This window comes from Trachurus japonicus, chromosome 10 (genome assembly GCF_045865225.1).
Source record: "Trachurus japonicus isolate A0001 chromosome 10, Traja_1.0".
Lineage (NCBI taxonomy): Eukaryota > Metazoa > Chordata > Actinopteri > Carangiformes > Carangidae > Trachurus > Trachurus japonicus.
Genome location: NC_140916.1, coordinates 16,539,185 through 16,567,052, shown reverse-complemented (window position 1 = coordinate 16,567,052; position 27,868 = coordinate 16,539,185). Strand labels below are relative to the sequence as shown.

Sequence of the window (27,868 nt, the reverse complement as noted above, 5' to 3'; positions counted from 1 at the left end):
CAGCTGATTCTGGTTTAATGTTGTAGCTTCCAGATCTTCAAAATTGGAAACCATCTGAAATAATTTTGATGGACCCACACGGACTAATCAAATTGCACCAACCCCATCACATCTGCCACCGCTCTGGCCTCGATGTTTTTCAGTTTCTGGCTCTGTTTGTTGATTAATGAGGGAGAAACTTAACAGACCAGCTTGTTCATGCTGATTTTGCACAAGCAATTTTTTTTTCTCCCTACAAGCAGTTTTATGCTGCTACCTTACCTAACAGCAGCTATCATTGTGCGTAGTTGCATACAGTGCAAAAATACGCATGTAATGACCAAGTTTTATCATCCTGCTAGAGGTCAAGCATTTCCAAATCGTCATTGCAAGAATGTGTGCACATGTTGAGCGTATAGCACGGTAGTTTATGATATGAAGAGAAGAAATGTAAAAGTGCCTGCAGATGAACATTAGCGTGCAATAGGAATTAATGGCTGTCATTACCCTGTGACTGTGCATTTCAGCAATGCACTGTGTCTTCGCTTCTGCGGGGCTGAAAAAGGTCAAACCTCCACACGGAGGAGGGAATCACGACCCACTGTTAAACAGATGTGAGGCCTTTTGAATTTTACCCTGCAGACTGTTTTTCCAAAAGCTGTGAATAACAGGCTTCATCAAATCGTAATAAGATATTCTGAGCGTTGATGTGACTGTGGCCTAATGTCACGTAATTTAGTGGTGCAGCTCTCTCGCTGGAGCTCCAATTTTTCTTTCCTCTCCCTCTGCTCTTGCTTACAGATTTGTTTAAGCCAACAGTTCTTTAAGGCTCCAACCAGGTTTAGATGTTCTATTGATTTCTGCCCTTGGGTCCAATTAAGAAATCACTTTGTTTAGCCCAGCTAGTAACACAATCAACATCTTAATGTGTACATACAGTATCTTTTGTGTGTGTGTGTGTGTGTGTGTGTGTGTGTGTGTGTGTGTGTGTGTGTGTGTGTGAGTGATGTGTAAAACTCTGGTGCTAATTTTACATTCCTGTGATACTTCAAACCTCTTATCTCTTCAACTACGGTACAAAACAAAATACAAACTCCATGATATCTCAACAGGGGGAAAAGTTACTCACTGAAAGTCAGTTTTCTTCCTATATATTATATCCCTGGATCAGATTACATTAGCCATGCTAAAAAAGCAATCATTTAGAAATTGTAATTTATATCTATTGTCTTTAACGTTGCACTTCAGCACATTATATCATAATGAATTGAATGTGAATTTAATTATGTTAATAAAGGAGATTAATACAATTAAAAATAGCCCATGTGGATCCACTGCTCTCTGATGTCAACCTGAGTGAAACCTTTGCTTTCAAATGTAATAAAGGTGCGTGCAAATAAATTTGATTGAAAGTGAGGTGCAGCCTGTTCAAGGGTTTCTTCCTTTCAGTTCTTCTGACGCTGACTATCCATCTCATCAGTCATCTCCTTTGATGACAGTTATTCTCTCTCAGACTCTTTTTGTCCTCACAAGTGCTGCTGTCCTCTGTGGTTTTTATCCTGTTTTACACCTGCAACTATTCTAGCACTTGTCATATTGATTAAAACATCAAATTAATTTCAATCTATTATATAATTATGGCCTCAAACAAAGGCTTATTTCAAGTGAAGCTCTTTCATAAAACAAACTGCTCTACACGTTTTATGCAGGCCTCATCATGTGCCATGATCGCCAACAACACGCTCAGCGACATGATGAAAAGAAACAAAGTAAAGGTGAAATTATAGCAGCGCAGAGAAGGAAAAAAGAAAAAGGAAGGAAAAGAAAAATAAATTTGAGCAGCTCAAACTATATTCATCACACACCTGACTTGCTTTGCACATTAAGCCCTGAAAAAAGGCAGAGTTTTAGAAAGCGTGTGTGTGTGTGTGTGTGTGTGTGTGTCAGAGTGAGTGTGTGTGGGCGTCACAAAAATGGGCGTCACACTGGCATGAGCCTTTAAAGAACTTGACTGAGTGCCATCCGGTGACACCCGCCCCGTCTTTTTCCTTTTGTCTGCCGTTCCAGGTCTTTTTTTCCTGCTTTTTTGTCATTACCCCTCTCTTTTTTTGGGTGGGGGCTCTGTCTCTCCTCCTCTCCCCCCCGTGGCCTCTCACCATTCTTACCTGGGAGGCCACGAGTCGCTGCTCCTGCTTTTCATACTCAACGGCCATCCGTCCGTCCTCTCCTCTCCCCTCCCCTCGCCTTTCGCCTCTCTCTTCTCATACCTCCATCTGTCCCTCGCCTTTCTTTATCTGCCTTTAAAGCAGGAGGCAGGAAAAAGGCTAGCTGGTCCTTTGTGTGCCCGGCCTCAGTTAATGCTCAGCCAAGCGGACACAGCTCTTAAATCCAGGCCCGGGCTCTGGCACAAAGGGAAGGCTCGGGTCTTGTAAAGGCCCCTACGGCTCTCCCTATCTCTTTCTACCTTTCTCTGAAAAAGACAGAGGGGTAGTTATTCTAAACAGGAGGACAAGAGTGGATGGCGAAGGAAGGGAGGAGGGGGGGGGGCAAGATGCCGATGCTAAAAGGAGCGGACATAATTCTCTTCATCTGAGAGCAGCAGCAAAGACGTTCTTTATACCATCTCACCCTCCAACTCCCTTTCCCTGAGCAAAGCAACACTGGAGTTTTTTTTTTTCTTCTTTTTTTTTGATCTCTTTTTTTCCCCCCTTCAAGGCGAATGAATTAGCTGAATGAATTAACACCAGGGCTGCTGCTGCTATGATCATCATCATCACGCTCCTCCTCATCAGCAGCAGCAGTTTTGACGAAGCTTTTTAACACCTAGAAGGATCGCACTGCTGACGCCGAGGCAGGAAGAAGCAAAGATGTCGACAACCTTGTAAAAAAAAAAAAAAAAAAAAAAAAAAGGATAGGAAAAAAAACTCCCCAACTAGCAAGGTATCACAGTCGGAGTGCTACAGTCTTTAGCCCAAAGCCTTGTCAAGTCTCTTGGCACTACTAAAGAAACCTTACTGCTGATGATGATAGGAACAGAGGGGAGGGGGGGCGGGAGGGAGATACTGTATGGAAGAAAGAAAGAAAGAAAGAAAGAAAGAAAGAAAGAAAGAAAGAAAGAAAGAAAGAAAGAAAGAAAGAAAGAAAGAAAGAAAGAAAGAAAATGTGGGAGTGTGCAACAGGAAGGCAGAGAGAGGGTGTGGACGAGGGGAACGGGGAGAGACGCGGTGTTGAAGTTGTTGATGGCGATGGGCAGAAACAACATGTCTTCAAAAGGGAAGGAGAGGCAGAAGTGAGAGAGCGACGGGGTGACAGGCGAAGCAGCGAGACGGAGGTCTTGGAGGAGAGGAACAGGGGGAGTCTGGGAGAGCTGCAGTGAGGATTTTAATTAGCAGTAATTGGCCACCGAGGGAACAGAAACTGGGAGACGGGAGGCAGGGAGGGAAGAAAGAGGAGCATCGCAGCCAGTTTCTGACAGACTGATATCTCTCTTGCTTTGTACCTCTCTATTTCCTTCAGCACTTTTTCTATACGGGCCCCTCCATCTCCATCTTGTTTTCCCTCCGTCTTTTTCCACCTCCAACCGTGTTACTCCCACTCTCTGCCAGTTTCTCCATAAATACGGGAGACTGCAAGTAAACTGTAAGGTGCCTGGCACAGGAGACGAGATGAAGGGTTGTTTACAATTATCCTGAGAAGATCTAAAAAGACTTGGCTTTAAAATACAGTTTATAATTAATCTTAAAGCTGAGTCTATTTATATCTGGAAGTGATTAACCCACAGAGACTTATCACCTGAATCTGTAGCTCCCCTCAGACTGGGCTGCTGTTTTCTAGCAAGTTTGAAAAAAAAAAATCTACTTAAAAGGCTTGTGCACTTCACAGGTTGTAAACAGCTGCAGATTTAAAGTGACTGATCTAAAAAGATCAGATCTGTACTGAAGTCGGAGAAAACGGTGGCACAGCTAAAGAAAAAAGGGAAAGAAAAAGGTCGAGAGGCAACTAAATGTGAGCGGTCGGTCAGACAATTACACAGGTTGCACAGAAGCTGGCAGGTGGCTGGTGGACGCCGGATAGCCAAATTATCTCTCCCCACCCCCCTCCCTTTATTTTGGAAGTAAAGCTGAAAGTGAGCACATCCCTAACGTCGTTAATGATCCCTCGTTGCCACATGAAAAATGTGAGTGGGCACGACCACAGCGAGTGTGGTGTGTGTGCTGTGAGAGATGGATGTCTGCAGACAGGTTGGTAATCATTTCACAGTTCACCTTGTTTTTGTCGTCCAAGTCCATTTGGCTGACCTAGGTGTTTGTTTTCTACTAGACGATCAACAAAATTAATCACTGGAACTAATTTTTTTTTGTCTTCAGCATTTAGGGAAAAAAAAAATCTTAATTATTTTCATTATGAACCATTAAAGATGCAACATTGTGTTTTTCTCTCTGTGGGGACAGTATATCAGTGCAATGACGTCACCAAAGCAGCGAATTTCCTTCGCTGGACGGATCGTGATTAAGGTCCTGACCTGGTGTTGTCTACCTGTCGCCGCGGTTCTCCTTAGACCGGCCCGCCGCTCGCGGCTCCTTCCCACCCCTGCGAGTCACCGTGTCACATCCCAGTGCGTTTGGCAGGGGAGCGAGGGCGACTGGGGAACAGGTTAGCGGGGTTACAGCTGTGTTTTATCGGTACACAGGTGAGCTCTTGGGCGCTGGGTCGTCTGGACAACACATTCAGCCCACGCTCCCCTGTCTGGCAACCGCAAAACACACACACACACACACACACAAACACACATCTACACAAATGCACATGGATATCTTACAGCACAGATCTGGCACACAAGTGAGCAACACGCTAATTTTATGCACACCACACACAAACAGACTGATCTGTTCAACTCCTAATCAAATCCCCGTCTACGGTGGCTCATATGGTCCAAACTCGACAGATTGCTGATTTAAATGCCTTTAAGTTTTGGTTAATATGTGAATTTAGGCAGAGCCTGCTTGAAATTTTCCAGCTGTCATTTGTCAACATCCCAAATTGCATGCGACTCTTGCTAAACAGCAGCGGTAGTGTGCCATGCGCTCCGGGTGTTGCTAGGTTACGGGACTGGGATGCTGCTGGCTAAGTGGCTGCGGGATCATCGACGGGCACTCTGCATGGAGGGCTGACAGCAGGTCCTCTGGACCATTTGGCAAACCCGTGAGTCAGACGCTCTTGAAATCCCACATCTGGTGGCAAGCCCATACAAATCAAGATCAAAGTGTTGGCTTTGAGATTGGACCTGTCTCTCAGCCGCCCTGCCTATCTCCTGTCGAGTTTCATTTTCATTTCTTGGTTTTTTTTTTCCCCACACATTTTTCCACAGCGCTCTGCTCTGCTTTGTTATCTCTCCTTTGCTTTCCCTCTGTTGTTGCTGTCTCACCTCTCTCTCCCTCCTGCTGAGCAGTAATCAAGCCCTGTTGTGAGTGTTTAAGCGCTGGAGCAGATACATGTTGAATTATTTGCGGGATTTAATATTTTGTCTGGTGGGAGAAAGAAAGAGCCGGTCTCCAGTCCACATGGCGTCTAACAGCCATGCACACATAAAATGTAAATGTAAAGCTGCATGGCTCAAGCACACACACACGTACACACACCCACATGCGGTTAGTCACTCAGTGAATCAGAAAGATTGTCAGTCACAGAGACATCCCGCTGACAGACAGTATCAGGTAGGAGAATGATCGGCAGCACAGAGAGAAACACACATGCGCCCAATTATGAGCTCAAACACTGGGGGTGTAACTGTGCAACCGTGACTCTGAAACTGCAACACACACATCCACCATCTCATCTCGCAATACAGAACAATGAAACTGTGAAAAGCCCCCGACCCCAAAGCTGCTCCTGCAGGTACAGCCTGTTGAGCTCTCATTACTTCGCTGAAATAACAATACTCACTTTCCATCATGTCACAATTAACACTTTAACGCGCATAAATCATCAAATTATCGTCACGTTTAAATTGAGGGCAGGCTGTTATCATTTGCAAATATTACACCTGTGTTTGTGCATTTGGAGAATTGTTACACCCCCACCTATCAAACACACATGCACGCACACACAAATATGCCGAGATAAGGACGAACTGTGACGAGCAGCGGCATCCATCATCCGCACAGAAAAATTACAGCTAAGATCTTCGAAGTTAAACAACTGAACCAACAAAGGAGAACAGACAGTGGAAGAACTCGTCTCCTCCTAATTCCCTCCTGTCTTCTTCGGCTCCGCTCACATCCGTCCCCTCCCCCCACATTGACTCGTTTTTTTTAACCACTCTCCCACTCCTTCCTTATCTATCTCTTCTATTCCTGCTCTCCATTCTGCCTTGAGCTCGCCTCTATTATCGCTTCTCCCTCTTTTTTTCTCGCCTTTTTTCTCCTCTCTTCCTCCGTGAACTTAAACTCTCCACGGAACCATAAGCTGATATCACACAGACTCAGTGCTCCTTTAATCTCTGTCACACACACACACACACACCAACACAGCAACACACACGCACACACACACCTGGGTGGTCATTATAAGGTCGCTACAAAGCTTGGCAACTACATTACTGCAATACCTATTAATGTGTGTTTGCCATTACAAATATCAATACCATGATTAGCACCTGACAAAAGATCGAGTTCAAACCAGGGTGAGTGGGCGGTGGAAACTGTTTGAATGTCATGTGAATGATGTGAACTTTGCACAACACTATATATATATATACACAGTACACTCTGCAGTATGAGATGATTAATACTGTGTGAGAAACTGATCCAGTCTTTTATGACCAACACTGTGTTATGATGTTAACCCAGATGTTACAGCGAGCAAGTTCAAAACAGTCTCTACTGATTTAGCAGTTATCTCTGAAGACATGGTGTTTTATTGTGTGGTGGTGTCGTATTTTATATGTAATGTAATGTAATGTAATGTAATGTAATGTAATGTTATGTTATGTTATGTTATGTTATGTTATGTTATGTTATGTTATGTTATGTTATGTTATGTTATGTTATGTTAGTCTCTGAAGACAAATACAGCAACATATCAGTGCATGCATGAAACTGACCCGAAGAATTAACCCTTAAAGGGATAGTTCACCCAAAATTCAAATTTCACTCATTATCTACTCACCCTCATGTCGACTAAGGGCTGGGAGAAGTTTCAGAGTCCTCCGTGCTTTCTCTGAGTTACAGCGGGGCTCCGTGCAGCACTGCATGTCCATATGACGGTTGCGAATGGGCCTCACTTTTCTTTGTCCAAAAAGACACACCAAAAACCATCCAAATACCTCCATACTGCTCGTCTGTAATGTCCCTCTTGTATTGAAGCCCCAACATGAGAAATTGTTTTGAAAAAAATTAAGTAAGTCTATATTTTAAGCTTGTTTGTAGCTGAAGCTCCCAGTGTTGCTCTGCCAGAATCTCGCGCAATTTGCGGAGCCGTGAACTGGGTGTCGATGCAAATCGCGCAAGATTTGCACAGACACAGGCAAAGCAGTGAACTGAGACACTGGGAGCTTCCGCTACAAACAAGCTTAAAACATAGACTTATTTAAGTCATGTTGGGGCTTCAATACAAGAGGGACATTACAGACGAGCTGTGTGGAGGTATTTGGATGGTTTTTGGTGTGTCTTTTTGGACAAAGAAAAGTGAGGCCCATTTGCAACCGTCATAGGACATGCAGTGCTGCACGGAGCCCCCTGTAACTCAGAGAAGGCACGGAGGACTCTGAAACTTCTCACAGCCCTTAGTTGACACGAGGGTGAGTAGATAATGAGTGAAATTTGAATTTTGGGTGAACTATCCCTTTAAAGATGAATTATGCAAGATCTGCAGCTTAATTAAACAGCTTCGGAGTAATGATGATGGTTAAATGACTTGTTACAGGGAGAATGGAGGCTCTCTGCCTTCCACCTATAGGGTCTCTTGGCCGAGAACCGACCTTGCAAGATCAGCTCCCAGATCTCGTCTTGCGAGAAACATACACACATAGACAAAAACACGTAATCTCTTGTTAATGTTACTCAGCTCAGTAGACATTGCTACACAAATTGCCTTCTTGCCAGCTTTGTTGAGAACTAATGCACATGGCCATGGTGGTGGTGGATGGGTTTAGCAGCGAGTTTTTACAACAGTGAATATATGCACTCCGAAAACTGAAGGGGCAGCTCCGTAGAGAGAAAAAAGCGACCAAAACAATGAGAAAGCGACCGACTTACATAGTTCCCCTTTCAAGAGATAGTTTAGGTTTTTTCTGAGATAGTCATATACAGTACACAGTGGATAATAACCAGCTACTGTAGCTCACAGTTAGAGGAGCTGACCGGGAGCGGAGTGGCTGAGCCGTGTGTTGCCAAGCACAGGGCCACGATGAAAACAATGTGTTTTAGACACTTAAAAAAGATAACCACCACAGAAACAATCCGATATCAGTTTAAATGTCTTCATGTAGAGTATTTAGAGTTGCTCATCTCCCTGTAAAAAAAACTGCTCTTGCTTTGGCACTACTTTTTCAACCACTGAACTACCGTATTCCTATGCACAAGTGCACCACATATGGACACCGTGTATTAAAGCACAACGACGGGTCAACTGAGTCAGTCAGAGAGCAGTTTAAATTAGAAACTGTTGCAGGTTATGTATGGACTATGTTAGACGACCCTCTGTTAGAAAACCCAAACTATTCCTTTAATGTCTTCGGTGTAAAGAGATTCTACTGTTAATTTGTTATGTTTTTTCAGTGTTATTTAACTGAAATTTAAATCTTGGCAAATAGTTTTGTCCATTTTGACCTTCAGACACAAAATGTAGTTGTTGCTCAGCTCCTCTTATCAATGTCGACATCGTGCACTGATCCCAGCTCTGGGTTTTAGACGCCAGGGAAATCTGGAGGAGCATTTTTTCCCCCCCGAACTGAAACACCTAGAAAAGCTTTTCCTGTCATGTTGAATCTTCAGTTTCGTCACATTATACACGCTGCAATGGAGTGCCACTTAATAATTGAGTGCCATTTACTTTGCTATAAATGGATACCTAGATGAGTTTCTGCTGGAGGTTGAGTTTGGGCCGAAGAAGAAAACTGATCTACTTTAAGGACTTACTGCAAAAAAGAAAAGAAAAAAAAGTGTTGTTCATGAGGGAGTTAAGCTTTATTTTCCTCAACTCTGCAGCTTGCTCTTTTTAAGCAACGCTCTGCATTACTGTCGCAGCTTCCCACATATTCACATTTGGAAACAGTCCAGTAAAACCGCACTGAGCAGCCTCACTGGAGTAGCCGGAGGTCACACAAACACTCACACACTTCATACTGTACTTACACTTTGCTGGCAGGCCGTAGCCGCAGGTGATCTTGGCCTCTCCGGTCTCACACCCGTGGAGGGAAGCGCACTCCTTTTTTAGCTTTGGACCTGCAGCGCGGTGGATCGCTCCGTCCACTGGAGAGGAGACGACAGGAGAGTCAGAGAGCTGGCCTACTTATGTGAATCCCCTGCAATCTGACTACTTACAGGGAGTCAAAATGTTGTTTGAAGTCTAGCGGACACATTTTCAGGTGTCAAAGCTTAGGACCTGGATAATGTTGATATTAGTGCTGAACAGTTGGATTTCCCGTCCTCTGCTGGTTACTAACTTTTCACCCCAAATCCTGCTTCTTTTCTTTTAATAAGTAAAAGCATCTGTCTCTCTGCATGTCAGTCTATTTAATGGATTTTTAAGGCTACTGCAGTAGTTAATTGCTCGATTTAATGTGTTATTAAGGACTCAGCTGACTCTGACTTTTTGGTCAATTAGTCTTTATTAATTACATTTTCATAAATCTACATAATATTCAGAAATGTGTATCTATCTTTGATCCACACCACATCTAAAGACCGTGACTGTGTTCATTTCCAGGAGGGCAATGATGCAGGAAAAGCAATTTTACAGCTGTGCCAATTACAGATTCAGTCAGAATCTTTGCCCCCCCTTGCAGTTAGAGACACTTCCTCAAAGTTCATATTCATATTTCAACAGCTTCATAATTATGATTTCAGCATTATGGACCTAAGAAAGCAGCATTTAACTTAATCTAAATCCTATTTTACAACGATTTACCTCCAATGAATGGCTCCTCAAAGCCATTACATTGTTGACAAGAGAAACCCCATTTCAGTGCATGTGGTGTAAAGAAAATCCCTTTTAAAAACATGAAAAAAAAATCTATTCAATCACTTTTAAAAACAGATATTACTAATTCAATGGTGAGTCAAAATGCTTCAACAAAGAATTGAAAACACATCTATTAGGTAAGGAGACATCAATGTAAGAACTGGAAAGCACACACAACACTTTTTTATGTCAGGTAGTAACAGTAATCATCTACGCATTGTAAAAATCATCATTTACTTGGATTGTGGTCAGAGAGATCCTCTAATCAGCAAAGTAATATTAAGAAGAGGTACAGGCTACAGACCCAACCGTGTCTCCTAGAAATTATGCCTTTCTATTACTAATTTGGACCATTTCTCAAAGTATTTCTATTATTATCTGAAGGTTGGAATTGGAGAAAGGAAATTAAAGAGAAACAAGAGATGGGAAATGACCTGTAACAAAGATCAAGAGCAAATTAGAGACGCTGTGGTTCATGGTCTTCACCTTAAACCCCTGGGCCACCAAAGCAGCCTGAGGAGACATTTTTAATAACAGCTTCTTCAAATGTCGGCAGTGTTTGTACACCCACAGTCAGCTCTGACCACCTCGCTACGACTTGCAAGCTGTTCAGAAGTGTAGTTTTGCAAAAATATTGCCACTTTGTCCTCCCTTCAGTATCCACTTTTCCCAATCAATATCAACATCTATAGTTCAAAATATCCACAAAAACATCACCATGCGATATACGATACGATACAATACATGATACACATAATTTTGCTTGCTTTTGACTGTGACTTAAAAAATATAAGATTGTTGATTTTGTTGGGTCAAACAAACGAGCATCTCTCTTTACATCTCAGAATAAGTTTTGTTGGCCAGGGAGTCTCTGTGACAACACAACACTTACTGTACGTCGCACAACAATGTTGTAGCACATTTTTCTATAAATAGCAGCTCTCGCAATTTAGAAATTGCACTCTGATATATTGCGTTTCAATAACATAATGATGAATTGTGCAGCTATAGCTTAAAATGTAGTGTAGATTTAGATTTCCATGGTTATCTTGGTGCACTGACAACACTTGGTCAGATTGGAGACAGATTCTCCTCTTGGTTAAATAATGAAAAAGGTCAACAGTGACTTTAGGCACTAGAAAGCATGGATGTGTTTACTTACTTAATGTTTAATCAAATCCCTGTCTTTCCTTCCACAAAGCAAAGAGCTTATATTTGCCTGAAACTTCCAACGCGCTGGGCTCCAGTGGCAAAGTTGTGAGCTTTGTGCAGTACGCCCACCTTCAGCCCCGACCACCTCCCTATGACTTGCCATACAGTACACAACTAAAAGCACTTTCTGCGCTTGACAACAACATCGCTGCTCAACAATTATGTTTCCCTCTAAATGTCACAGGCACAACAAATTAGCATACACCACAGTATAAATGTCAATTCCAGCAGACGGAGCCTGAGAGGCTGTATATATTTAAATACCCTTGCACAAGTTTTACTTGTGAATATACTGTAGGTCTAATGTAGGAGTTTGATGTACTGTAAACAGCTTATAATTAACCCAGAATAAAACACATCTGTCAGGAATGAGTTTGTCACAGCGCTGCGAGACTTCTGTCAACACTTGCTGCAAATAGTACAATAACACCCATCCATATGTCACAGCTCAGCGTGTTGGCCTGTGGCTCTTATCTCGGTCTGACTGTACACAGACCAGCTGTTACAGTGGTGGGGTTTGCCAAACTGAGTAACTCCAGGCATGGGGTCTGGTGTTATCTGAACGTTATTGTGTTTAGTTGGCATATCACATGCAGCGCTGAGCTGTAGTGTGCCTCGTCACGCTGCGCCATGCTGAACTGGGCCGCACTGTGAGCTAAGCACAAGTGTGAGGGTGTGAAAGGCGAGCTCTGAACACTGGCTACCTCCTCAGGGTGCACAGAAACAGAAGCTCAGATACCGTACTCAAGCTGTGTGTGCGTGCACATGTTTGAAATATTGCTGTGTGTACTGTACATCCTTGGAAAAGTATGTGTGTTACTGTGCACTGATCTATTTGTATGTGTGTGTTTGGTGTGTGAAGAGTATTCGAGGTGACACACAGACACACTGCACACAGTAACTTTGAAGCAGCCCAACTCTGAAATAGAGAACAAGTGTGATAAGAAGGAGAGATGGAAAAGAGAAGGAGGGAGGAAGGGAGGGAGAGAGAGAGCAGCAGATGTAAAAATAGTCTGAGGGGCGATAAGGAAGCAGGCAGGAAAAACAGAATCAGAGGGAAGAGAAATTGAACTGAAACATAAACCAACAATGTTTTTTGTTTTGTTTCATGCCTCGTGTTTGACAGATATGTGAATTTCATGTTGTGTGTAAGTGCAAGTGTCTGTCTGTCTGTGCGTGTGTGGTTACCTCAGTCTTTATGAATGGACTGCTCAAACGTTGAGCTACAGCAGTGCTTTTTGACCTGAGCTGATTTGTTTTCAGTCCGTCATACGTGAGTGTGCTATGAGTGGTTGAAAATAAAGCACACAATGATGCTGTCACATACTGTATACACAACAACATGGACAAGATGTAAATACAACTAAACGCCCGGATTAAGTAGCACGTGCATGACTTTGTGGAAGACAGTTAATTTGACAGGGGCACGTGAGCATAAGAGTGTCCAACCACTAATCCCTGCGTGTTGCCATAACCCTCAGAAACCTGATTAATGCACAGTTTGTGCAGCTCTGATGCATATGTCCTCTGCATAATCTGACTGGCCACCGGCCCTAGACCGAAGCTCTCAGCCGCTGTGTGAAGTGACTGTTAACAGCTCTTAGAGAAACAACCACAAAGAGACACAGTCCTTGGCTAACATAACTGTGAACGTTCATCTGTCATTGTACCAATTATCAGTGGAATGAACCACCATAGATGTGTTTTGAAACTTCTGAAAGGTGCATTTATTCCTGCCCTGACAGGAGCTTTAAAACGAGGCTGGGTCGACTATCTCTGTAGAAGCGTGTTGTTTTGATTCAGTGCTTCAGAAGATTAGGATTTCTGTTTTCACACCTGCACAAAGACGACAGCTCACCACAATATTCTCGTCCTTTATCTCGATGAGGGGAAAAATAATGTTCATATTTGAGTAAACTCAAGTCTGAATGGTCCCCCCATTGTTTGGGCTGGTAGTGCCCACACCCTAGCCTGACAAGCCAGACTATATCATTAAAATGTCTAGTCTGGCAATGACCGGTAGACCTCGGCTCAGTCCAGGGGGCGGGATGAAGGCTGTCTTTCAAACTGCCTCTGCACGCAATAGGGTAGCGCTACGACCAATCAGAGCAAAGAGCAGGATGACGTTAGCCTGACTAGACCCACCTACGGAGCAAATATATTTGCTGCCGCTAGGGTGCGTCTAGATTTCTAGGCTACCCACAGCCACCAAGCCCAGCGATCAATGAGTGATAAGCAGTGATGGGAATAACTACCGGCGTTATAAATAAACAGCGTTACTACAGGGGAAACAGTAATTTTTTTGATTACTCGTTACTGAAGAAAGCGTGCTACTTTCTTCAGAAGAAAGTGTGCTACTTTCAAAAAAGTGTTTGTAACGCCGTTATCGTTACTGACAATAAAATGCGAGGTTGCCCGGCTATACTTGACTCACTGGAGCGGCTTTCACCCAAGCAGAAAACTCTCTTAGTGATGAGAGCTCTTAAGTTTTATTTCTTTGGTGAGGTGGAGTGAGGGGGAAAGGAGGGCGAGACAACCACATAATAAGTGATGATGATTTGCTTACTGTAGGTAGAGCAAAATTACATCATTAACCAATCAGAGGCAGAGTTGGGCAGGTGTTTGTTCGCATGCTCAGCAGCAAATACACCTGAGTGTCAGGAGGAGTTATAACGATAGTTGTCTATTGGTGTTCCACTGAAGTATCATATCTATAATAACATTTGTTGGTGTCTGTTGCAATGTCCCAAACAACAATGCAGTGTAGAGTAGATAAGTGATGCAATAGTAACTAAAAGTAAAGTGCCCAACACTGGTGGTAAGCCCGTTTAAATGATGGTAATTGTGTTATCTAATTTGCAAAAGTAATTACTTGCACTACTTGTTGCTGCAAAAAAGTTGTGGAGTTACAGTACTGCATATTCCCAACACTGGTTGCCACCTGCATTGTTGGATACACTGTGACACATTACCGCAGTGGTGTCATTCATGTTTTGTTTTGTTTTTAATTTCAGGTGGTGAACGACTCCTGGCTGCAGCAAACACATCCTGTCCTTTTAGCTGGAAACAACGTCTCCGCCGTATTCACTTTCACACGAATCACACTTTGTGCATTCAGCTGAACAAGCCTTTGATGCTCTCATGTTTAAGTTAGATCGCTGTTGCTTGTCACATGGAGATGAGAGAGGAGACGGGACCAGACAGAGGAGACTGCTCACTCACTCACTCTCTTTGGACACAGCTCCAACCTGCTGAGCACAGCTAACAAATATCCACACACACCGATTCAGTCTGTCAGCGGCTCCCACCTGCTAATGAAGAGCGCTGCCCCTCCATCTACGCCGGCTGGAGACAGACCGCGGTAGCATTTTCTTTGAGACTGTGGTAACTTCTGCCTCTGTGGGAGCCGGTGTAATAGCCCAGCATGAGCACTGCATGCTACTGAGTAGATTCAGACACTATTTTGTCACTACACTAGAGTCCGAGATATGAAGCAAGAGGAAAGCGCGAAATGAAAGATGTGTTTAATGGAAAGCTGCTCCAGCAATACAGGCACATAATTAGTGCTCAAGGACGGCCTGCGACTCAAAGTATCAATATTATCTTATTACTTCCACTGAACAATATCAACTTAGTCCATCTGGCTGCGCTGCACAGGGTGAAACCACTGCAGTAAAACTGTTCTTCATTAGATATTTAACTTTTTGAGCGAAAAAATGTAGAATTGCTCTGCAGTGACGTCGACACATGCTGTTGGTACCAGAAATAGCATTATACTGAACTGGTAGTTTATTTTGGCCTCTTTTTTTTTACTGGTGGTGGCGATTTGTTACTTGTTCTGACTTGTGAACAGTTTGGCTCGAGAGACGACAGAGTCAGAGCTGTGACGCACCAACCACCACAGGCTGTAACATCTCAACAGCAGTTGGATGGATTGTCATGAAATAATGGTAAAAACAGTCACGCATCCCTCGGGATGGATTGTCATCACTTTGATGATCTCTTTAACTTTTCCTGCATTATCATCAGTCCAAAATGCCAATTTTCCCAATCCTCACATCAGCGGTAATTTAGTGCTAATTAGCTGTTTACATGCTAACGAGCTGAACCGAGATGATGAACGTGGTAAACATGTTAATACCGTCATTGTCGACCCACAGAGCTGCTTCACTTCACCCGTCTGGAATCGCTCCCTCACTACCTGCTAACAGGCATCCAGTAGTTCACTCAGTAGAGCGGTAAACTGAGGTTATGGACACTTTATGACACTTTTGTGTCATTACTGTTGAGTCTCGAGTCGCTCAAAAGTAATTTTTGCTTTTCTAAATGAGAAACGATTGAATTTTTAGACTGCTATCAGGAACTACATGTTGCATTTAGTGGAGATGAGCAGATCGCCGTTACAACCACAGGTATGTGGGTAATCCAGCAGGCTGGGTAAGAATAAATATTCTGATTAACAGCAGATGGGTTGCGGGTATAATGCGTGGAGGAAATATTAATTACGTTCTCAAAATCATGAACATATTATAGTCCACTGAACTCATTATGATTTATTATTTTTTTCGAGCTGTGGTTATATGTTGTAATGAGCTTTTGAATTATTTGTGATCAGCAAGCAGCAGCAACATTCAGAACTGTAGTTGGATTAAAAATGTCAGGCTGGTGGGGAAATACCTGTTCCCCGCAACTTTTACTTAAAATACTACTTAATTACTGTTTGTTTATTTAAAAACCAACTTAGTATATCTGCATATCCCACAGAGAAATACTAGTGATGTGTGATGGACTGCCGGTCTCTAAATAGTGGAACATAATTTGCTTGGGTGGGAGGCGAGTGGATTATTTATGCATACATGCAGATTAGGATGACATCAGAGCTGATCCACACATCCCTAATTACCATCTATTGTGTGAATTTTTAGGCTGCTGTTTAGTGAAATAATTAAACAAACAGAATTGAGACATTCAGAGAAAATGGGAGCAACTTCAGACTGAATATCTTTGTGTTTTCCGTTTCTATGTTTCTATGTCCTATCTTTGGACTTAATAAAGTCAAACTTGTATCAGCACAATATATAGTACTATAAATCAGTATTGATGTATCCCTCATTTAATCTGTGGAGACATGGGAAGCTGTAACCAAATTAGCATCACTGCAGTGTCAAAGGATACAAGTTGTTCATACGCCATTGACTCTCTCGCATGCAAATAGCGTACCTGAACTACTCAACAATCAGCAATAATTGGCTGCACCTAATGCCACTAACCAACATCAACAGATTATAATGAATTAGTCATGAATTTAATTTATATTACTAGACACTAAAAAGATATTTTAGGAAGTGTCAAACTCATTTCCATTTAAAAAAAAAACATCCATTATTTAGCCTTCATTACCATACGGAAAGACGGGACGATGATATAAAAAAAAGAACGGAGAGCTGGAGAACCAGAGAAAGACGAGATGGGGGATTGAACAAGAGAGGCGGAGGAGGGAGAGAGGGAGGAAAGAAACAAAAGGGGAAGCGATGAATGTTAAGCGACAGTTCAGAGAGGGGAAAGGATAAAAAGGATGCAGTGACTGGATGGATGAAGGGAAGGGGGGTAGAAATTAGTATTTTGGCTTCTTTAAACCCGTCAAGAGCCAGCTGAGCAGGCGTCTGACCAGTTGAGGTGTTATCACGTCACCCTCGCCTCTACATTGACTGACTCTGGGGGAGAGGAGGAGGAGGGAGGGAGGGAGGGAGTCAGAGAAGTAGGGGGACCAGGAGGTGATAATTGGCGATATGCTTACCTGGCGGAGAGCCTGCAACCCCCAGCAGGGCAACAGACGCAAACATACACGGATGTCCTCGCACACATACACACAACACATGCTTGCAATGTTATATACCACAGTAAGCTTTACCTCCTGCCAACACCCACCACCCACTCTAACAAACATAACTACACACACACACACACACAAACACACACACAGGTAGAGTGACATTAGAGTAAAACCAATCCCGAGGTCTTGCCTATGGAATACTAATATGGCTGCCCTTGCCAGCTGACCTCTTATAGGCCAAACAGGCTGTCCGTCAAACTAATGGGGCGTAACGCTGGCATATTGCTTTCCCACAATCCCTCAGCAGAGCCAGGACACTCATTTACTTCAGTCAGCTTGTTGCCAAGGCAACATTTAGGATGGGTCTGGTGGTGAATGCACGCATGCACATGCACACTTGCTGCTGTATGCACATGTACACACACACAGTCACACAGACACTTAAACACATGCACAGGCAGCAACCTGTTAAATGCTTCTACCATGAACTTATCCACACACACACACACACACACACACACACACACACACACACACACACACACACACACACACACACACACACACACACACACACACACACACACACACGCGCACACACACATGACTGCTGCTAACAATGGAGAAACAGGTGTATTTATGTATGCAGCTGAGACAGTGACAGCACTGTCTGTGTGTGGAAGGTACACTAAGTGCTCTTTGCCGCTCGGCTCATCTCTGCACCCTAAAACCAATCTTCTGCTCTCTCCCTTCATTCACAATACATGCTCTCTTGTTCATTTGTTCTGAAAGGGAAGCAGACAAGCCTATCCTGCGCCTGCATTTTTCTCCTCATCCAGACAAGGAGAAAGCAGAGAGAGAGAGAGAGAGAGAGAGAGAGAGAGAGAGAGGTGCAGACACTCAGGGACCACAGCCGAGAGAGTGCAGGGCATCAAACCCCATCCCTGTTCTGGAGGATTGATTATAGATGTCAGCACACACAAATTCACCCTGGGTTTCTGGCTGTGGGAAGAAGAAAAAAAGAAAAGAAAAGAAAAAACAGTGCGGGCAGATTTTGTTCTTTTTCATCTCTACCAAATAAATAAAAATGTAAGTGGATGAAATTTTAATTGTGATTGAGCTCATCTACTGTGTGTTGTGTTTGCCCTGGATGTCTTTAAACACCTAAACCAATCATGTGCAGGCAGCGTCTCCGTGGCTGCGTCTCATCCTGTGTGCGGTGTCCCCACAGACCCGGAGCACGATCTCTGATACCAGCTGCCTGCTCCTGCCTGTTTGTTACTGTGTGTCTGCGTTTGATCACGAGCTTGTTATTACACAAACGTACAACCACCACAGCAGGTGAGGGCTCTGTATAGATGATTGCATTTGTTGCAAAGATTATTTGTTGAGACAGCGCATCAAGGATAACTTCTGGATTTCTCATTTTAATCTTAACACACCGCCTACATACTGTAACAATAGATGTGACGTTCATCCCTCTTGTCCGAGGCTAAATTATCAACCTTGCAAAGCTGGCAGCTGCCACGGCATTGCTATTCATAGCCCTCAGAAACCAAAAATTGTTTTCTATTCTCTCCAACAAGTTCCTGAAGCTGCAGAAGAAATGCCGAAGAGGTTTGGAGACAAAGTACCAAAGTCGTCTCCTCTGCAAACCTTCTCCCGGCTGCCATCGCTGCTCGGTAACAGTGAATGAATGAGTGTAAACTCTGCACTGCAGTAGTCTCCTGCTCAGTAATGAGACAAGACGAAATAGAAGTCACATGGATGTAACTCCACTTATATAAGCACTTTAGAGGCCACCATCGCTCAGCAGCCCAGTGTGAATGAAACGCTGAGCGCAGCCTCACACTTTGGGGAATAATAATAATTGAAGCAGATCAGAGACTATACACCTGTCTGTGTCATTGAAGTGGCTATTTATCGGAAAATAGAAAATAATAAATACCCTTGCTCATTCAAGTACAAATCGAACTACTTTGTGACTCAGCAGCAGCACATATAATATTTTTCTTTCTTAGCAAAACACATAACTGATGATGTAACCGTTGAATCTCTAGGTTAACCCACACAATTTATATGGCTCTGGTGGACGTTACTGTTTTACGGCCGACTCTGGCTTGAAATATGATAAACATGGTAAGCTTCAAATGCCATGCTTCTATATATACACACGTTTTTGTATTTATACACAATGCACATGGCAACTACTGAGCCTCCAATCTTCATGTGGGCATTTCTTTTTCCATTTGGAAAATCAATCAAAGCGGTGAAACATTGAAATGGCAGATAAGCTGTGGAATAAATGAGCAACTGCAGCCAGTGGACATAAAAAAAGGTTAATTTCCTGCCCTTGAGTTTGTTGTTGATGCGCTGCCTGAGCTCAGCACTCCTCCAGATTGAAGTGAGAAAACAATGTCGGCAGGTGTGCGTTTGATCTCACTGAATGACATTTACCCAGGTACCCTTGAGACTAAGTAGTAAAGCACTGTAAAGACCCTTTGTTGCTTCTCCTCTGATAGAAAAAAACACTTACTAAAGCTGAATGAACGCTCAGTTATTCAGTGCAGAGTGGGTGTTTCTGCGAATGGAGATGGAGATGTGCACTGAACGATTTTAGTGTGTTTTTTTTCCCACTCGACACTTTCCTTGCATCTGTCTGTCCCCAGTGACCGACTTCCAAACACTGTTGGACCTCCACTGCTTCTTTCTTTCTCCTTCTTCTCTTCTTGTCACTCTAACATCGTCAACCTCCCATCTCTCATGTTTGTTCTCTTCTTCTCCATGTCTCTGCCCTTACCTCGCTGTCTCTAATTAACACCTTCTGTAGACTCTATCTGCCTTAGCAAACCCCCAAGGACAGAGCTGAAAAGAGAGACATAGAGGGAAACACACAGACTATACAATAAGAAAGAGATGTGAGAGAACTGAACTGAAGAGAAATTTGCAAAGAGCAACACAGAAAGCCATAAAAAGACAGCTGCAGATGGTGGTTGTTGGATGTTGTAGCGTCCTCGAGTCAGTCAGAGGGCAAAACAGATGTCGCCGTTAGATTCAACAGGATAAAAATAAGTAAGAAAAAAAAATCAAAATGACTAAACCAGAGCGAACAACATAAATATATTTTTACATTGGTACAAATGCACACAGCTGAATGCATGTACACACTTGTGGCCTCTCCAGAAACCATCTGTCTTTGTAGAGCCATCAGAGACTTCAGGACAACATCAAACGATGATGTAGATCTCCAAGTGCGTGTGTGTGAATGTACAGTATGAAGCCACAGGACGCAAGAGTACGCGGTCCATTTTTATGACTCGAGGCTCAGCTGGTGTGTATCAGTGAGGGTGGAGCCTGTGTGTGTGTGTGTGTGTGTGCACCTGGGACAAACATATACAGTTTCAACAGAGCACTTGAGGCAGGCAGATGTATTGCTATGAACATATGAATGCCCAAATGCACACAGATACAGGTGTGCCGTTAGATATGTCACCATGGAGACTGGAAAGCAAAAAAAACATGCATTTGCGCACGCACACACGCACACACACACACACACACACACATATGCATAAGTTGGGAGGTTAAAAACCTAGAGTGCGGGTCAGACGGTCTGAGAGGCTAAAGCTGTTTGTCCAAATGAGGGAAAAGAAAACAACCACAGGCAAACTCGGCAGTACCTGAATTTGCAACCGTCAACAAACACACACAAGTTGACACTGTGTATGTGTGTGTGTGTGTGTGTGCGTGTGTCTCTACATGTTTGAGCAAATGTGGCTGGCGCATTATAGTGTACAGATTTATTACACGTATCGATTAACCACGGACGTCCGACAACACATGAACGCAGCAAAGCACTGAGTCAACAATACACTGAAAAATGACTGTTTATATCCACAGCACTCCACACCCATAAATTATAAATTATCGACTTTGCACCTGCACGCACACATACACACACACACACACACACAGACATGGACGGACACACATACATACGCGCCGCACAGCATGCAAACGCACCTTGAACACCTGCCACAACAAAGAGCTACCTGCTACCAAACACAAAGGAAATGCAGACGGACACAGCACACATAAAACATAAAAGCCTCTCTCACAAACACACACACATACACACTCTTTGGCTGGTACATCGCACTGCATCATCTGATTAAAAGAAGCACGACATTTCCAATTATTTTGTGCCCAGAGAGGACTATTTGCACCACAAAGCTGTGTTATTAATAACAGCTGAGGCCTACAAGTATCTTGGCAAGCTCAGTCACACACAACCGACGGATCAGACGGGTTGTGACTTACCTCCACCTCCACCGAGCAGGCTGTTGTTGGCTGAAAGACACACAGAAAAGAAGACATATTTATGTTAATGCCCCGTCAGAAAAACATGACAGCTGGAGCTGAAACAATTAGACAGTGGATCAACTAGTGGACGGACAGAAAAGTAATCACACATATACGGTACTGGACGTTTCTCGGCTTCTTGTTTCTTTTTTTTATTGCTGCTTTCCATTTATTCAAACTGAAAATCTGTGTGTTTTGGACTGGTGCTCATACAAAATATAGACTGGATGTGAGAAAATGTGATCTCATCTGTTCATTTTTCACAGACGAATTCAATAAATCAGAACAGATGAATTAATAATGATGCTGCCCAGCTCACAACTAACAAAATGTAGCAAACACTAACCACCTCTTTAGTCCAAGTTGCATTAACTTTAATTATGTGTTTGTAAAACAAAACAAATAAATATCTTCCAATTCATCTAATCTGTGTAAAAACCGATTAATTGATTAACTGACCAAAAAAAAATTAACTGCCAACTGCTTTTGATTATCAATTATTCATTCTGTTATTTTTTTAAATAACAAGAATATCACACATTCTCCGGCTCCAGCTCATCCATTGTGAGGATTTTCTGCTTTTTATTATTCAGAGTAAATTATTTATATTTGGGTTTTTGGCTACTGTTGGCCAGACAAAACAAATCAACAGGTTAAGCGAAGAAAAAAAATAAATAATCACCAGCTGCTGCCCAAACAATTTAAATATCAGCCACTGCTGAATTCACTGGCGGCCCTGATTTGTTGATGTGTTTGTGACAAAGAAGTGAAGAATTCATGCTTTCTGAACAGTGTAATAATAATAATAATAATAATAATATAATAATGGATTATGTGTAATCTTTTTTGACACATTAACACTGTTTTTATTAACACGACATTTGTGTGTGTGATTGTTTATCTGTGTGTGAGAACCTCCTGAGACTTAATCATATGTTATTTCTAAGCGTGTGAACTTTTGGTGTAAAAATAACTTGCGGCTTTTGCTTGTATTTACTTACTGGGGGCATAAACACGCTCCACATTTGTCCTTCACAACATAATTTGTTAATGGTGTCAGCATTTCTCTACAAGAGCGCTCCTCAATCCAAATCCTCAGGGTTCACAGTTCTGCTGGTTTCGTCCGACCAGTCAGGTAATTGCATTCACCTGGCATTGCAGGTGTAACTCAGCCGCTGATTAGACAGGTAGAATGGGAACCAGCGGGCGCCGAGTCCCGTCACCGAGGACGGAGAAGCACCGCGCAATAAGAACAAGTAGCTTCACTGGCGGGGAGGCTAATGGATAAACTCATGCTGAGGCTGTAGTCCAAAGCAAAAATAAACAACTCTGTGATAAGAAAACCACAAGGCATTATGGTTCAATTTGTGTTTTAGTTCTGAAAAAAGTCAATCACACGACAATTTTCTACCTGGATGACAAATAGGTAACTGTCGCGTAAATAAAACAATAATATACAGTAATGAGTGTTTTCGTATTCCAAGTAGTAAATTAATCTCTGCAGCCTGATCAGTCTGTTCCAAATCATTACCTTCCCAGTTTGCATCCAGTCACTGCGCATGTTTGAAGAGTGTAAACTGCTGGCAGGGTGCTAAGGCTGGCTGTGGCTGACATATGCGATATCCAAGAGTTTTTTTTCTCACCCACATATCCATGGACGTGCGGAGTCAGCAGTGCTACATACCCAGGGACATCTGCAGTGCCTTCACAGAACTGAGACCTGACCACAGACACAGACTCATAAAGAATCATGTTTTTTCTATTCTTTTCCTGCTCGTGGATTGAATTTTAGTTGCTGGGACCGTGTTAGGAAAATCGGATAAGCACATAATCTGTCTGAAAGGGACAGTTACAAAGTTACGTCAGAACACACAGGGGACGTCTCTCATTCTAGTTACTCTTTGCCAACAGGCATTTTGCCAATTGGGTACGCACTCAGATACTGTATCAGGCAAGTTGGTTTTAGAGAGGGAGGAACACAGGCTAAATCCCACAGCTGTCTTTCTTTATTTCTTTCTCTCTCTCTCTCTCAAGAATCCTCGGCTCTTCCACTTCCCCATGTGCCTCGTTAATGCTAAATCTCACTTCATTCTTTAAACAAACCGCACCATACTTTACTTTTCTGCATGTGAGCCACAGTTTCACTAACATCTCCCGACGTGAATACCTCCAACTCCTCTGACTTGGAAATGTGCAGCTCAAACAAAGGAAGTTATTTAATGTGACACGGTGAGACTATTTCAGGTGCACAGCTTGTTTGAGAGCTGATAGATCCCATGATGAACCGAAATGAAACTCATTCAGGTGTAAAAGCGCCAGACAAATAAAATGTCTCCCATTCATCCTCTGATTAGCTACAGGCTGTACATAAGAGTAGTAGTATCATATACTGGGTCTTGTTATACTCCGTCCGTGCTGACTAACACGCCCAAGGCCAAGTGGAGTACATCTGAACTCCAGTGGTGAAAGTGGTTTCTTTTTAAAAGGAAGAGACTGAACCAGAATCAGTTTTTTTCTCACAGTGGTTGTTGTCGATAGAGTGAACTCGTCAGCATGCTTGAGACACGGGACTAGATTGCACCGGCTATTAAAGAAAAACATCATTACGTTTGAGTGTAAATTGGTTGCAAGGAGACATCAGCACCAGCATCGAGTTGACAGTAAGACGAATCAGCATCGCACAACTTGCAACTGTTCATACAAGAGTTCATTTTAGTAATGTCTTTTTTCTCTGTTTATTTTTTGTCACGACAAATTCACGATATCCACCTCCACAGCACTAATGCCATCAGCCCGACAACAGGTGTTGTGCTTCCCCCCAATAATATTGAACCACCTCGAGTAAAACACTCCCTTACAGGCATACTAGTATAGCTTTAGAGGAGGCTTTTACTGTGGAAAACAAAAACACACATCAGGGAGAGTTTTGTAGCAGAGAGGAAAAGGCAAAGAAAAGATGAAAATGTAGAGTGAAAACACAATTACTGTCTAGAAAAAGCACACAAACTGAGAGCAGCAGTATAGTGCTGTGGATACTATACTAACTTTACTATGTTTGCTGCTGCAGGCAAAGGTAATTTCAACAAGCTTCAATATTATTTCAAACACTGTCTTTGTTCCTGCCGGCCATGCCCCCAGCTATTAGACTCAGTCATTACTGAGTGAATATCAGACTTTTACATGAGAATTAATTACTGTAACACTACTGTCCGAAAGGGTTAGGGGACCCGGGGGCATATGTATCAATATTAACTACAAACCCTACAGTATGTAAATATACAGAATAATTTGTTTTATATATTTTCGGTCAAGGACAAATAAGTGTGTTTCATGCTATTCAAGGAATTTGCAGTAAATGGGAACACATTGTGCAAACATTTCCAGAGCTGTTTTTTTTTTTTGACTTAAGACCCATTGCATGGTCAACTCTTTGTTTTAACAGCACTGGTTTTAACTTCGTAATGAAATATTTTGACAGATGTCACATGAGACCAGCGGCTGCCTGCGACTCAGAGATGAGGCTAAAAGGTTGTCACAGCTTAGCTACCTGGACTAGATGGATAAATCCTGCCGAGGATATCAGACAAACACCACCAAAGCTTTACCTTTACTACACTTCAAATGAAAAATACAGCCCCTGATGCTTTCACTGTTATTACCCTATGATGTCTAAAGCATTTCAGGTCTTATCCTATGATGCAGAGATAAAATATAAATATTTTTTCACCTGTTTTCCTATTACCTGCCTCGTCTATGTGTATTTCCCAAATTGTTATGGCAAAAAAAAAAAACCAGAAGAAGACACTCATGATGATAGTAAAGTTTCTCCAGTGAATAAAAAACCTCATGTTACTCAAAAACACAACCTGTTTTGTAGCTGCATCACCTTCTGGATCACCATGGTTGTAACTGATGTTTATTTTTTCTTTCTTTCTTTCCACAATCTCATACTCAATAGTAGAGGTGGAAATGTCTCAGCGAGCGCCAACACTGTCTGTGTTCGGGCAGCTCTCTCTTCAGAAATAAGAAAAATACACGGAAATGTAACAAAATGGCCCTGGAATTGCAGGATGAATTCTTCACAGCGTATTGCATATTATGGATTTGCATGATTTGAGCATTTCCACAGTTATTTGTCGATTGAAACAAATACCTCACCACATGTCCCTAGGGACTCCTGTGTGTTTGTTGGATCATTTAAAGGGATAGTTCACCCAAAATTCAAATTTCACTCATTATCTACTCACCCTCATGTCGACTAAGGGCTGGGATCATTTTCAGAATCCGCTGTGCCTTCTCTGAGTTACGGGGGGGTCCGCGCAGCAGTATTTGTCCATATAATGGTTGTGAATGGGGCTCACTTTTCTTTGTCCAAAAAGACACACCAAAAAACATCCAAATACCTCCATAGTGCTCGTCTGTAATGTCCCTCTTGTATTGAAGCCCTGACATGAGAAATTGTTCCGAAAAAAATTAAATAAGTCTATATTTTAAGCTTGTTTGTAGCGGAAGCTCCCAGTGTCTCAGTTCACTGGTCTTCCTGTGTCAGTGCACCAGTGGACTAATTTCTCATGCCGGGGCTTCAATACAAGAGGGACATTACAGACGAGCACTATGGAGGTATTTGGATGTTTTTTGGTGTGTCTTTTTGGATGAAGAAAAGTGAGCACCATTCACAACCATTATATGGACAAATACTGCTGCACAGACCCCCCCGTAACTCAGAGAAGGCACAGCGGACTCTGAAAATTCTCCCAGCCCTTAGTCGACATGAGGGTGTGTAGATAATGAGTGAAATTTGAATTTTGGGTGAACTATCCCTTTAAGTGACTCAGCTCTCTCTGTCTCTCACTATGTTTATTTATATTTAGAGAGCGAGAGAGAGAGAGAGAGAGGGAGAGAGAGAAATGTGGCTTCATACATAAGACAGGGCAGAGAGAAGCTATTTGCACCCAAGTTTTAGGTTCTCCTGGACTGAAATGAGTCAAAGTCTCCCATCTGAACCCGTGATTGATCTTTTCCATCCACAACCTCCAGCCTCTGTTTACTATCTCAGCTGACTATACCTAAAGCCTTTCTGCTGCGGTAACTTAACTAGCACCTGTCAGCAGCAGATGTTTATTAAACAGCGCACTGAAACAATTTGCACTGGCCTGTACGCGGTATTTTAACGGCACAAAGAAACAAGTCGCTTAGGGAGACGTTGCTGTAAACAGGTGTACGTAGCCAAACAGCCTCTGTGTGACTATTTCTTACCCAAGTGCAAAGAGACTATCTGTGATTTTATCTTTTAATGAGTGTGTAAACAGTAGAAAACAAATGTATTCTCCCAGGAATGTGTCCATAAATGCGTCTGATTAACAAATGCATCTTATTTTTGGATAAAGCTGAGAAGTTGAACTGGGTTCAAAAGTTTTGTTGGCGCTCTCTCCCACTCTTTTAGATGAATAAAGGGGACCTGTTTTGTTTTTTTGTTTTTTTCCCACACATAGGACAGAATAATGTTGTCAACAGAAAATGTTCCTCTGACGTCGGCTTGACGTGGCAGCGTCCGACACCGTGAGGAGAGACAGTCCAACAGTAAACACCAGACATGTGCATCTAATGAATCAAGACAAAGACATGTGGCAGTCACTTAGGTCTTGGAGGGAGATCAGGAAGTGTCACGCAGCCAGAAGGAGGCTATGACAGCCGGCTCGCCACCCCACCTCCGTGTGTGTGTGTGTTTCTAATCGGCTATAAACACTTCCACCTTCAGATGTGGACAGATGACACGTGTTCCCTCCTGGTTTGTTTCCAGCATACAATGCTCCTCTCTCTCTCTCTACGCTTCACTGCCTCGGTGAGAGTCCTGTGTGTTACAGTTTACATTTCCTACGCTGGGTGCTTAAGTCACTATACTATAGGTGTTGTTGACTGAGTTTACAATCACACACACACACGGTCGGCTGCACTGACAATTCAAAAGCTGTGTAACCCATTTTCATTTCATTTTGCATTTCAGAGGAGGTGCACACATTTAAATTCAAGTTTACATATCCTTTAAACTAGAATGTAATTCATGTTATTTCATTTCTCCATTTGCATTCAGCTTGCTAATAATCTTTATTCATTGGATTATATAATTATGAAAATTGCCTTATTATGTAAGGAGCAAGAGACCTCTGATAAATGATCAGTGATCCCATGTAATACGACGGCTCTGCGTGTAAATACATAGGTGCTTGAGACAAAACCAGGCTGTGAGCTCTGTGGGGAAACAAAGACATCAAAGCAGCCAAAATACTCATGTGTATGCAC

General features: G+C 42.7%; 1 protein-coding gene across 5 annotated transcripts in view; it reads right to left on the bottom strand.

Annotated features, from left to right (window-relative positions):
* macrod1 (mono-ADP ribosylhydrolase 1) overlaps positions 1 to 27,868 on the bottom strand; it is a 113,559-nt gene that overhangs the window by 28,569 nt on the left and 57,122 nt on the right. For 3 of the 5 annotated variants that reach the window (XR_015036906.1, XM_085789635.1, XM_085789633.1), the window contains exons 4-5: positions 21,527 to 21,556; positions 9,333 to 9,449 (exon numbers count right to left, since the gene is read on the bottom strand). Coding sequence is in view for 4 of the 5 variants with exons in the window: in XM_085789635.1 (XP_085645761.1) it covers positions 9,333 to 9,449; positions 21,527 to 21,556 (147 nt within the window). In the remaining variant the exon portion in view is untranslated. The remainder of the gene's footprint in view (positions 1 to 9,332; positions 9,450 to 21,526; positions 21,557 to 27,868) is intronic. The other 2 variants (XM_085789637.1, XM_085789636.1) reach the window with 2 other exon arrangements.